This window comes from Ictalurus punctatus, chromosome 17 (assembly GCF_001660625.3).
Source record: "Ictalurus punctatus breed USDA103 chromosome 17, Coco_2.0, whole genome shotgun sequence".
Classification (NCBI taxonomy): domain Eukaryota; kingdom Metazoa; phylum Chordata; class Actinopteri; order Siluriformes; family Ictaluridae; genus Ictalurus; species Ictalurus punctatus.
In genome coordinates, this window is record NC_030432.2 from 17,814,590 (window position 1) to 17,827,790 (window position 13,201).

Genomic DNA, 13,201 nt, shown 5'->3' on the forward strand with positions numbered 1-13,201 from the left:
GTGACATTTTTATAAGTAAAGAAGGAGCATTCTTATGTACAGTAACAGAGATTCCCATACTTCATCAGGACTAAAAAGATTATCCTTTCTCGACATGAGGCAGTAATGATAACACCTGTTTCTGGCCTCAATTGTAAAAGTTTGTAATCAGAGTAGATTTACCAATGCTTTAAGCAGACATTGGGCCGGAAATTTAGGTCTCTTATGGTAAAATGGGTGGAATTGAGTAAGATTTGAATTCTTTTTCTACTCCTTGAACACACCCCCATTCCAGCCCATGTACACAAAGCTCCGCCCCTATGGTGGTTCAACTATTGTAGAGTTAGTCATAGCAAGGACTGTCATGACATCACTTTCAAGAGCAACTGCTTAAAAAGCCATTATAACAATATATACACACAATATGCATGTTAATGGAGAGAAGGAAAGAACTGCCTTATTCTTGTTAAATTATTTTTTAATTGATTCGTTAGGCATAGCAGGCCATTCACACAGTTCAGAGCTGTATACAGATTGTGTTTACAGACCTGTAAAGGAGCAACAATACTGTGCCAGCTTCATCTTCTTCACCATTAGTAAAATCATGGGGAAAAAAAATCTCACATAATGGAAAATCCATAGGTTCCAAGTGTTTTTACCGTGTTTCTTGTCATTACTGAACATGGGTTACAGTCTATGCATATTCTCTCCATGTCCGCATGGGTTTCCTCCAGGTTCCAAGGAGGAATCCTTCCTCCCAGAAACATGCCAGTAGGTGGACTGGTTAAGATGAATTGCCGCTAGGTGTTAATGAGTATATGTGCACGCTGCCCTGTGATCCAAGGTGTAATCATGCCTCATGCCCAGTTTTCCCAGGATAGGCCCTGGATCCACTGTGACCCTGACCAGGATAAAGCAGTTACTGAAAGTGAGAGTGAAAATCAGATCCCTTTCCATTATTATATGGCAGATATATTCAGCATCGTGCCAAAATGAAAGTTTGTGCATGACAGTTAAACAGAAGCTCCGGGATCCTATGTAAGCTAAGCATTTAGGAGTAGTTTCTATTAACCTCTATTAACCATTGCATTTAATTCTTGGTTATTTTAAAAAATCATGAACGAAGTGACACCCATATTTTGAATTTTAAAACAATCCTTACCATGCTAGGTAGAAAATATCAGTTTATTGCAGTTATGAAACAGATGAATATATATGAAGTAATGTTCATCTACACATGGTTACACACTCAGTGGCACTGAGCTCACTGATGTATCGTGTAAAACACTGTTCCCTCATTAGAGATCGTATTTTAAAGTAATTAAGTAGAATGTAATACTAATTAATACACAAGCTTTTGCAAATAAAATTGAGATATTCAAAAGACAATGAATAAGTGTTACATACAAAGTGCAGTGCTAACTAAATTATGTCAACTTATATTTATTTATTTATTCTTATTATCTTAAAAAAATGTGATGAGATTTAATTACAATATTATATATATATATATATATATATATATATATATATATATATATATATATATATATATATATATATATATATATATATATATATATAAAGCATTTTCAGTCTAAACTGTAACTAAGTAAGATGCAATCACAATATGTTTTTTTTCTTTTTAGTTGTTTGTAAAAGCCCCTGTGCAGTAAGACCCTTAGGAGTTAATTCACTATGGAGGCCTCTATTGAGTTACCCTACTATCTGGACAGGGACTCACAATGTCCTCTACCTCAATGATTTCCACCACCAGATCTCTGATTGATTTCACGCTGTCCAGCGGATCTTCTGCTTCTTGATCCTCAGTGAAAGAGTCTCGGGCAGTCTCTACCTTTGCAGACTGTTCAGTCATGTCGCCCCCTGCTGGAAGATCAGGGATATTAGGGAGTCTGTTTGTGTTGGTAGTGGTGGAGCTCTCCATCACACTCTCTGCTGCGTTCTCACTGACTGTAGAGGGAGATGGATCACAGGAAGGTATTTCAGTTTGAGTGTCATCTGTGTCTTTAGTCTGGGAACCTGAAGGATTTTCAGCATTGGTTGTATCAGGCTGGACTGTATCACTGTGTGGCTCCTCAGGGGGTGCGGGCACATCATCACCGATCTCAGAATGAGACTGATTTGCAGCATCAACCTCCGTCTCATCTGAAACACTGACATTTTGATTTTCTTTCACAGATGCTGGAGAAACAGGACATTCTGCGTTCACCTCAATTGGTAGGTGGACAGAAATGGTTTGATCTGCAAGCGACTCGGGTTCTGACACAATAATTACAGGAGAAGTGTTGAAATCAGTCATAGCTTGGCTCTGAGCTGTAGCATCATCTGCTTCTGGTAATGAGGTGCAGGACACCATGTCAGGTTTATCCACAGACATTTCACACTTCAGTTCTGAGGAATCAGATATGGATATTGAAGGGACCTTAGATAGATCTGGGGAATCTGCAGAAACACAAGGAGGCATACTAGGTATTGCTGAAACCTCACTGGGCTTAGATGGTTGTGCATCAACTGTCTGAGATGATTCATCTGCAAGCTCTTGCTTGTTCTCCAATGGTTGCTTCTCTGGACTGCCATTGTCCACCATTGAGGAGCTGGAAATCTGCTCAGCTTTTTGTGCTGCAACTGCAGATTGCATTTTGGCTGGACTGGAGGGGGATGAGAGAGGTGGAGTGCGGCTGTCTATCAGACTGCTCTGACTAAGACACTGCAGCTCAGTGCTGTCCACAAACAGGTTGTGCTTCTTCAGAGTGGCCGCTTCTTTCACAACTGTACGGAAAAAAAAGACATCATGAGATCGGCAAAGTAAGACATTCCTATGAAAGAAGCTAGACAGTTGAGAGACGGGCAGTCTTTTTCACCAAGACAGCAGGACAATTACGTGCTCTCTGAACTTTTGGAGTGTAGCACTGTTGGGATTCGAACTTATAATCTTCAGATGTCAGGATGAAAACTTTGCCCAAGTTACATATCAGTATATTTCTGATGTTTACCTCTAACTAGAATTTTCTGAATATAAACATCATAAAAATTTCATAATGTTGTGTAATAGTCAGTCCCGCCAGGATCGCAGAAATGAACGCAAAATCAAGGAAATGCCGCAATATTTGGAGGAGCTTGCAATTTTTCTAAATTACAGCAAATGTTCTGCAGATTTGAGCCAAGACGTGCCACGTGACATCATCCCAACGTGTCATGTGACGTCATCATAACGTGCATTCAGCCAAAGCAGTCTCCGAGTCACGTGTGTCGAACATGAGTACAGCTAAAAGGTCTCATTTACCAACAAACATCTCTGTGAATGACCGTGCAAAACAATGTCGTCAATTCAAGTAGTTTTCCTAAAAAAAAAAAAAAAAAGCACAAAACTGCACACTGCAGTGCAAATTTTTGTAAAAGCCGCAGCAAAATCGAGCATTTTTGGCCGCAACAATCACAAACAAATCTCCAGGAAATCCTGTATGGACTGAACAGTAAAGTACTACAATAAGACTAAAGCCATTTTACCTTTGTCTACTTCGTTATTCAGGGTGTTCAGCATTATATCCTCATAGATGTTCTCCACTTGGATGAAGTTTGTGTAATCAGCGAAGATGTACTGCTCATATTTCTGCAGCTCCTACAGGAAAATAAAAAAGGAAATCTCATTCGGTACAGATAAAGACACAAATCTTAGTAAAGAGGAACATGGCAGGCCTATCAGATTCGAACGCATGGGGCCAGGCTCTCTGCAACAGTCCTTAATGGGTTTTGCCCTTATTCATTCAAGTAAAATATGCAAATGCAATCAACTGTCCATATTCATCATCTTTGGCGCATTTGTAATTGGTAAACTGACGTCTGGTCGGAGTGTGTGTAAATTTGAGCATAACATTTTTACAATTTGAGAAAATCTTAATATGCAGTTAAATAATTAAAGCCAATATGTTCTATAGCAAGTATAGGAGGTAGATTAATATAAGTGATAATAAAAATAATAATAAAAAAAACAAATAACACTGATATAATAATCACAATTGCACACACTGGAACCTTGAGCTAAAATACCGGTAATGAGATTTACGTCAACATCTCATTCATAAATGTGAATCATTCAAGCAGATATGGATCTTTATCAGCACATTATATAAATATAATTTTGTATTACTATTAAAGCATGTCAGATGTGATGTTATTAATTTTGGTAGTCTGTTTTTCAGTCTTTAATTCACTTCTTTCTGTGTTTTGTTAATATCAAATAAGGATTTGTTTATTTGCTTATTTGATTTATCAGGATGGAAAATTGGCTCACCTATGTTTATAAATGTATCTTCAATTAAATCTGACGTCAGTAAGGTTGGCTTTGTCAAGCATCTGCATCAAATTTTATGGAGAAATGAGCAGTGGCTAGAATAATTTGACTTATTTTTTAATTTTTTTGGTAGATTAGAAGTCCACATATTATTCAAACAATATTTGTCATTTCAAATTCATGTTTAAAATATCATATTCTCTCTCTCTCTCCATTCGAGTAGATAGGGGCCTGATCATATGCCTGGAAATACCCTGGAGTGCTGCCAAGGGGACAGGCTTCATTATAATATGTGGCCAAGTGTGATAACTGTGCAGCTGGGTTGATCAGAGTTTAATCTTTCTTTCTGTCTTGTTTCAATACAGTTCTGCTGCCTATTTATTATAACACTCAAGTCTGATATGATAGATTTTTCATTTTGTATACTATTTTCCCAGGGACATGAAAGCTGTACAAATTAGACATTTGCCCTAGTGTGCGCGTGCTAGTAGTTACAGTTTTACAGCTGGGTGCCAGGTTTCTCCTGATGGCTGGCAGTGTGATGTCCACCAGAGCCTCCTGGAAAATCCTCTTCCTCACTGTGCTGCTATCATAGTCATATTGCTGAAAGTGATAAATAGGGCGTTAATCTGATATCCACAAGCTAATAGTTATTAAATAGTCTTTTTATGGACTAGTTTAGGTAAAATTGAACGTTTTATGATTAATGTATGGCCACCTTAAGCACTCGGAGCTTGGCTTTCTCCATGACTGTGGCCAATTTGTCAGGTTCATCATTCATGGCTGACTGAAGCAGCAACTCAAATGTGTACACAGCATTCTCCATCAGCTAAAATAAGCAAAGCACTCATAAAACAAGCATGCTTACAACAACTGACACAAGTGTGTATCTTCATAAGGTATATTATGGTAAATTACAGAGGGAGCCACGGAATTTTAACGTTAACCATAACTGATTATATGAAGAGTACTTCTGTGCCTCCAAGACCGAGCTAAAGACAACAAAATAGCACTGCAGTGAAACAGTATGAGAGTGAGAGAGTGCTCAGGAGATAATGGTCCCCACAGCGGAGCTGCACCGTGAGGCCTACCTGCTGCATGTGGCTCTGTGTCTTATGCACCACCAATGTGGAGTTGGAGAACCTGAAGCGGCTGCGCAGCTCCTGCAGCTGTTCCTTCAGTACGGAGACATGCTGATAACAGTCCTCCAGCTGGGCATGAGACACCTCTTCTAAAGCCTTATAAATGTGATACAGAAACCAACATTTACTCTACCATTAATTACCAACATTCAACAACAAACAGCATCAATGATTCACCAACAAACACTATCAAAGAACATCCTCCACCAATATCAACATCCATCCATCTTCTATACCGCTTTTTCAGGGTCACGGGGAACCTGGAGCCTTTCCCAGGGAGCATCGGGCACAAGGCAGGGTACACCCTGGACAGGGTGCCAATCCATCGCAGGGCACAATCACATACACATTCACACACCCATTCATACACTACGGACACTTTGGACCCCCGCAGCATGGGGAGAACATGCAAACTCCGCACACACATGGTCATGGTGGGAATCGGACGCCCGACCCTGGAGGTGTGAGGCGGACGTGCTAACCACTAAGCCACCGTGCGCCCTCAATGTCAACATATCGACCCTTATAACCCTTTATAACAATGATAACCCACATAACCCACTATTTCTGGGTAGAATGTAATGCCCTACTGAAGCTGTTGGGGGCAGCAACACCAATATTTTGAATCACAGACCAACATTCAGCAAGCAACAACCTCATTCTCTTTCACAGACCACTAACACCATACACATTCAAATACCAGCATTCAGCATCAGCTAGAGATGTACCAATCCCATGGTTTTCCCACTTTTTAAACAACAAAAACTCAGATAATTAATCAGCGTATATACCCAGAGTATTACTAATTGAGCTAACACTGTATTAGCTTCTGTTGTAGTGATGTGCTACAATGTCCATGTGCTACAATGACCCCCCACCCCCACCCTCCGAGTCTTACTTTAGTAAGTTCTTCTTTAGTTCCTCCAGGTTGGAAGTCCTTGCAGATTCGGTTCAGCTCTGTCTCCAAACGCTGCCTCACAGCCTGGAAGCCTGAACTCACCGGAGCCATCAGCTCCTCCAGAATAGAGGCCAGATACGGAGATACACTCTCAGAGCAGAACTTCATCGCTGGCTCAGAGACAAGGCCTGAGAAACATGCATATATAAATACTACAACATGGCTTTCAAGGCATGTCCACTTTGTGACTTTGACACGGACACACCTACATTTAAGTTTAGAAACTACGTATGTCTTTTGTGATCTGATATCTACAGACAGACTGTATTGGTATCCTTGCAATGAGGACTTTTGCAAATAGATTTTCACAAAAGAAATGAGAACATTATGAGAATGAATATTAGAACCTCTGATGGACATTCCCTAAAGGAATGGAAATTAAAAATATTGAAAATAGAGGCATCAACTGTATTAGAGTAGGACTGATCATATATTTGGCTCCTTAAGACACACACAGAGAACAAGACAACATTCATATCAGCTCTTTATATGCTAAGCAGTTTATATATAGGGGAGGTGTAATTGATATGATGGTGTACAGTGATAGGAAAATCTGAAACTGTTATTCCATTAGTGTTATGCACTGTGATAGATGATTACTTCACATTTTCAGGTTATGTTGCTTGACATATGCCATAGGATTTCTAAAAGAGGTCAGTCTAATATTTTAAGAGATAAAAAGCATAGAAAACAGTATTTCTTTGTTCTAATAACAAGAAAGATACTACTGAAAGACCAGAATGATACGCTTGGATCTGTTACAAACATCCTAGCGTTTTCTCTAACCAATCTACTGAACCCTTGCACTGACTATGAAGCATTATCTGGCATGTTAATTAATGTAATCTTTTATAAAAAAAAAAAAAGGGGGGTCACTAAAAGTAATTACATTGCATTGGATGATACTGTGCATGTTTTTTTTAATGATACTTCACTCCAGCTTGTATGTGTATAATAGTTATTAACGAGGTACTTAACGAATCGCGATACATTTAAGAATCCATAGTTTTTCCTCATCTCTATTCCTCACCTTGTAGTTTGGACTTCAGGAAGTTGCTGGAGTTGATGAGCTGGTCCATGTCGGAACGAATGAGTGTCTCTTGCAGTTTGGCGATCTCGCTGCACTCCTCCTTCAGTCTCTGTAGTCCCTCTTTCAGCTGCTCCTGCACCAGCTCGTACGTCACCTCCACCGTCTGGAAAAAGTAAGGAAGCATGTTTATTTGTTATTTTATTATTTTGTTCGATTATTAATCACATTTAAACCAAAGTGATGTACGTAACGTCAGGGGAAATAAGTATTCTGACACATTAGTGTTTGTTATTTAATACTGAATATAGCCACTTCACATTTACACACAAGCCTTTTGACTTTATACTGATAAATATGAATTTAATAAGTATGTATTAATCGGCACATACAAAGATATGTTTCAATATACAGTACATGATATCAAGTTGTAAATATAAATGCTGCAAAAAATAAAATCGTGCAGATTGCACCTGGTGTCATAATTTAAGACACTTTAATTCACAACCATGGTGAAGGAGAAGAAGCTTCCTAAAGTTCTCAAGGACAACATTATTAAAGAACACTCAAATGGAAAAAGGTAGAGAGCCAAAGCAATGTCCATAAATATCCCTATCAGTACGACTGGTTTGATATTTTGCAGGTGGAAAGTTCACGGAACCACAACTAATTGCCGCCGGACAGGTGCGGTAAAATCTCTGAGACTAATGATAAGGAAGGTAAGAGAGAGGCCATCAGACACTCCAAAGGAGTTGCAGGATGACCTGAAAGCAGCGAAAACAACAGTTACACAAAGAACAATGCGCAATAAGCAATGAGCTGCACAACAATCATTCAATTTAATTCACTTTTATTTGTATAGCGCCATCATCTCTGTAGCTCATGCAAAACTCCAGAGATGCAGGTGTAAAAGCACTCAGACAACTTAGTACTCTTTGGGAACAAAATACTCTGGATAGCAATGTACGAGAATATATTAGAGGAGACAACAACAACAACGACGCTAACCATACAGCCAAAATACTTCATGAAGGCCTTGAGACGTCTTGATCTTTGTTTATACTTATACATACATGTTTTTTGTTTCTATTAGGAAATACAAAGTCAAAAGACATTCTGTGTAAATTTGAAGTGGATATATGCACTGGAAGTATATTAAAAAGTGCCCGGATATTTATTTCCCCTCACCATACAACTGCAGCAAGCATAAAATAAAACCATTAAGACAGACACAGGGATCCCAAACAAGAATAACCATCTAACACACTCATGTATACTTAAGTACCCCACTGCCTCACATACATAAAGCTATCTGTCTGATGCTTTCAATAAATAAGATTAGTGAAGTGAGGGATATGAATTTTCTTGTTTTCTGATGAAATAAAAAAAAAAAAAAAAAAAAAAAAGATTTCAGTAGTGCACTTTGGCATCCTATTGTAAGTCAGCTGCTCGACTGGAATGAAATGCGACTGAGATTATCGTGTATGAAAATTTGAGCCATGTCACTGCTGATGTTGGAATGACTTTCTGCAGTTTTGTCTATACAGAGCTACTCACCATGAACCACACTCTCTTCCTCTCAGCCTTTTTCCCCTTCAGCCTGGGCAATAGCTCTGTCTGCAGGGATGGCAAGAGCTCCTCCATCACCAGGTTGGCCAGCACCTGCTCAAACACACACACACACACACACACACACACACACACACACACACACACACACACACACACACGTTTGAGGAACCTCACAAAAATAGTATTGGTGCTATAAATAAACATAAATGACTGTTGTTAAAGGGTTTTACTTGGAACCCTGACAACATTGTATCGCAGTCTCTGATCTAAACTATGAATAAGTAGACTGTTCCTAAAACTGAAAGTACTTTTTGAGATAAGGTTCACCGATGTGCAAATCAGACAGGTTTTAGCTGTGTGCTTTCCTGTCTAGCACTCAGACCTGTAAATAAAAAACCAGCCTGTTATATTAAACTAAGCAAAATTGCCATTTGCTTTATGTGCATCTACAGCCACGCTAACAGCCAAACACAAAGCATTATAAGAAACAAAGAAAACAGTCAACAAATTACCAAACACCATTAATAAAAAAAAAAGTTCTGAAAAAAATGAAAAAATGTCAAGACCTTTTTATTCGAAGAAGCATACATATATACATATTGGGAACTAGTAACCAGATAAATAAATAGGAATTAATATTTCATCGTCATGATTTTCTTTGCTTAAAAAAGTGACAATTTAAATTTTTTAAATATGAATGCATAGTCTTCATATTCTGCTACTATTGGTCATAGATTCTTTAAAGCGCACATATTATGGTTTTGAAACGCGCCTAATTTTGTTTTAAAGGTCTCATACAATAGATTTATTGTAAAATAACCCCCCCCCCCCCCCCCGTGTCACAAATGAGTCGTTAAATGATCTGTTCTAAAAAGATTCATTCTAAACTCCTCCTTTCAGAGCGCATACTCTGCTCTGATTGGTCAGATGCCCCAGTCTGTTGTGATTAGTCTACCGTTGCCAGTGAGCAGCCGATGAAGACCAGACGCACCCCCCGCATTTTTGTTACAAACCTACGTTTGTCGTGTGCTTTGAGTTTTGAAATTTTGCTGACTTTTTTTACATTCACAAACAGCTCTATAACACACTACATGACATGTAATATTTAAAAAAACATAATAGGTGCACTTTAATACTCAAATGCATTTGACTTTTAACCCCACTGTCCACATACGAGGACACTAACATTACATTTCCTCTCTACAACTTCATGTATATATTCTTGTAGCGCCTCTTATGAGTGTATGACAGTATTCCTCTTTTCCCCAAATTCTTTCTGTTTTCCAACACTGAACAATTTCCATAGTAATCAGGCATTAATAAACCGAAATAGTGAAGAGAAATTACACAGCATTATAGTTAGCATCTCAGCAGGCTAAGTAATAAATACATTTGCATAATCTTTAAAGGAATTTGAGAATCCTAGTACAAAAGCACCTAACTTAGGAACTCTAAACCGACCTTAAACGCGTTTTTCTGTAAAAGTAAGATGCCAGTCACAGAAACGACGCTCCTTTAGAATGCAAAATCGCTTCCTGAGAACTGTCAGAGGTTTGTGATCAAATGCTCTGCTGATCAGCTTCCTTACATAACAAGTCAGTAGCTTTCCGGGAGATAATGAGGTAATAAAATGGCAAAGATTCAGCAATACTGAGAGGAAAGTGGAGGTGTTTCCTTCATGGCTACTGGATTTCCTGTGGCTGAGCCTGCAGTCACCTTATTTCACTCCAAATATGGTATGGGGTATTATAGGATAAGAATGATATTAATAGCACCTATTATTACAGTCCAAATGTCTCAGTCTGCTACTGAATTCAAAATGTTATGCAAAATCAGATGATGTTTTCTGCATAACACAAAAATAGCTTCTGATCCTTCATATATACTAAGAAAAATACCTTGAAAAAAATCAGTGAAAGTCAATGCAAGTCTATGTGGGTGAATTCAGTAATGCGCACTCTGTTGACCAGCTAGTTCTCCAAAACGTGTACGGTTGTTATCCCAGAGCATCTCAAGCGAACTTATGTATTCAACCACAGTGAGCCATGAACTGAGTTAAATTAAGCTTAAAGCTTAAGCTTTGAGTTAAATTAATAAGCTTCATGGCTACTGGACCATCCATCCATGCATTTTACATACTGCTTATCCTACACAGGCTCGCGGGGAGTCTGGAGCCGATCCCAGGGAACTCGGGGCACAAGGCAAGGGACACTCTGGACGGGGTGCCAACCCATCGCAGGGCACAATGGCACACACATTCACACACTACGGACAATTTGGAAATGCCAATCAGCCTACAATGCATGTCTTTGGACTGGAGGAGGAAACCAGAGTACCTGGAGGAAACCCCCTGGAAGCACCGGGAGAACCTGCAAACTCCACAGAAACAGGGAGGAGGCATGGAAACTTATCTATATATGTAGTTCTATATAGGTCCATAATAGTTACTTATTAATAATGGTTTTTTTTTTTGTAATTTAAAAGAACACTACACTCATGTCTGTCATTAGTGTTTGAAAAGAAATTTAAAATGAAATATACAGTAAGGACGTCTAAGTAATACTACATACTTTAAAGAAAAAAATTGAATATTTGTACATATATAAGATTCTTTCATAATTTGCAGAATTAGAAAGCAGTTACCGGATTTATTTGGTTTTTACATACAATTCATGTTCACTTTCACATTTCCGTTGAAGATATTAACATACGTTGTTTTTCAATGTAGAAAATAAAAGCAGCAATGCCTTGCATTATTTAGCAAAAGTACACAAAATTTCTATTAGTATATTTTCTGTAATTTATTGAGAAGTTGTTTGAATGGTTATAAGGCTAAAGGACAGGGGCATTTCCCACTGCAACTGTAGAAAATTTCTTGTATTTATTTATGTTTTATTTATAACTTTATGTTTTTCAGAGGCAAAAGAAAACATTTCCCTTGTGGTCACGTCAGTTAAACGGAGCTGCGACTCAGGCACGCCTGTCTAACAGATGAGGGCACCTCCACACACACACACACACACACACACACACACACACACACACACACACACACACACACACACACACACACACACACACACACACACACACACACACACACACACACTCCATCTTTCCACTCCAAACCCACAACCCACACCTCTCTTTTTACACACACCATCTCTAGGCACTGTAGTTGAGATTTACTATAGTGTTCTGCAGTGGTGGGATTTAACTCAAGCTTATTTATAATGCACATCAATAGACTACAAACATGGTAAAGATGCTCACTTGACAGTCGGTGCCCACTAGCATCTCCCATGATTCATAATGTCCTTTCTCCTGTCTGTAAAAATGAATGGCCTTAAGGAAGGCTTGGACTTCACATGTCGTCTTCTTCAGAGTGTCTGAATATAGACAGAGAAGGAAATAGGCATTAACAATACATCAGCCTGGAATGCTGGATTGCTATTGGATCAGATGAGATCAGATATGACCTATTTCCCCATGCAAACTGCTGATGTATTTTCATAAATGAAGTGTTTGGTGATGAGTGATATAGATCCTGCACGTGGTCAAAGTAAAAAAAAAAAGAAAAAAAAAAAAGAGGGAAAACTTTATTATTTTATACATTTTAAAAAATAACATTTACACTATATAGCCAAATGTTTGTGGACACCTGACCATCACACTCGTATGCGCTTTGTTCTGCATACCGTTTCACATTTAGTCCCCGTTTTTTTTTACTATAATAACCTCCACACCTCAGGGAAAGCTTTCCTCTAGATTTTGGAGTGTGGCTGTGAGGATTTTTGCATGAGCAAGCACTAATGTTGGGTGAGGACGCTTGGCATGCAGTTGGCATTCCAGTTCATCCCAAAGGTGTTCAGTGGGGTTGAGATCAGAGCTCTGTGCAGGACACTCAGGTTCTTCCACACCCCTCACATTGTGCACAGGGGCAGTATCATGCTGGAACTGGTTTGGGTCCTTTAGTTCCAGTGAAGGGAAATCAATAATCCTACAGCATGCAAACACATTCTAGACAACTGTGTGCTTCCAACTTTGTGGCAGCAGTTCAGAGAGCGCCTGCATATGGGTGTGATGATCACATCCACAAACCTTTGGCTATATAGTGCATTTAAAGACATAGCACCAAAGAAAGAAAAAAAAAAAAAGATATACCGTGAATTTTCTTAAATCATGCAGGTGAAGTCTTGCATAAGCAACAG

General features: G+C 38.8%; 1 protein-coding gene across 1 annotated transcript in view; it reads right to left on the minus strand.

Annotated features, from left to right (window-relative positions):
• Positions 1–1,146: 1,146 nt before the first annotated feature.
• Positions 1,147–13,201, minus strand: part of niban1b (niban apoptosis regulator 1b) — a 33,772-nt gene continuing 21,717 nt past the window's right edge. The window contains exons 6-14 of the mRNA XM_017491389.3: positions 12,264–12,379; positions 8,976–9,080; positions 7,422–7,584; positions 6,332–6,519; positions 5,383–5,529; positions 5,010–5,120; positions 4,787–4,894; positions 3,508–3,619; positions 1,147–2,769 (exon numbers count right to left, since the gene is read on the minus strand). Coding sequence (XP_017346878.1) covers positions 1,688–2,769; positions 3,508–3,619; positions 4,787–4,894; positions 5,010–5,120; positions 5,383–5,529; positions 6,332–6,519; positions 7,422–7,584; positions 8,976–9,080; positions 12,264–12,379 — 2,132 coding nt within the window. The 3' untranslated portion in view covers positions 1,147–1,687. The remainder of the gene's footprint in view (positions 2,770–3,507; positions 3,620–4,786; positions 4,895–5,009; positions 5,121–5,382; positions 5,530–6,331; positions 6,520–7,421; positions 7,585–8,975; positions 9,081–12,263; positions 12,380–13,201) is intronic.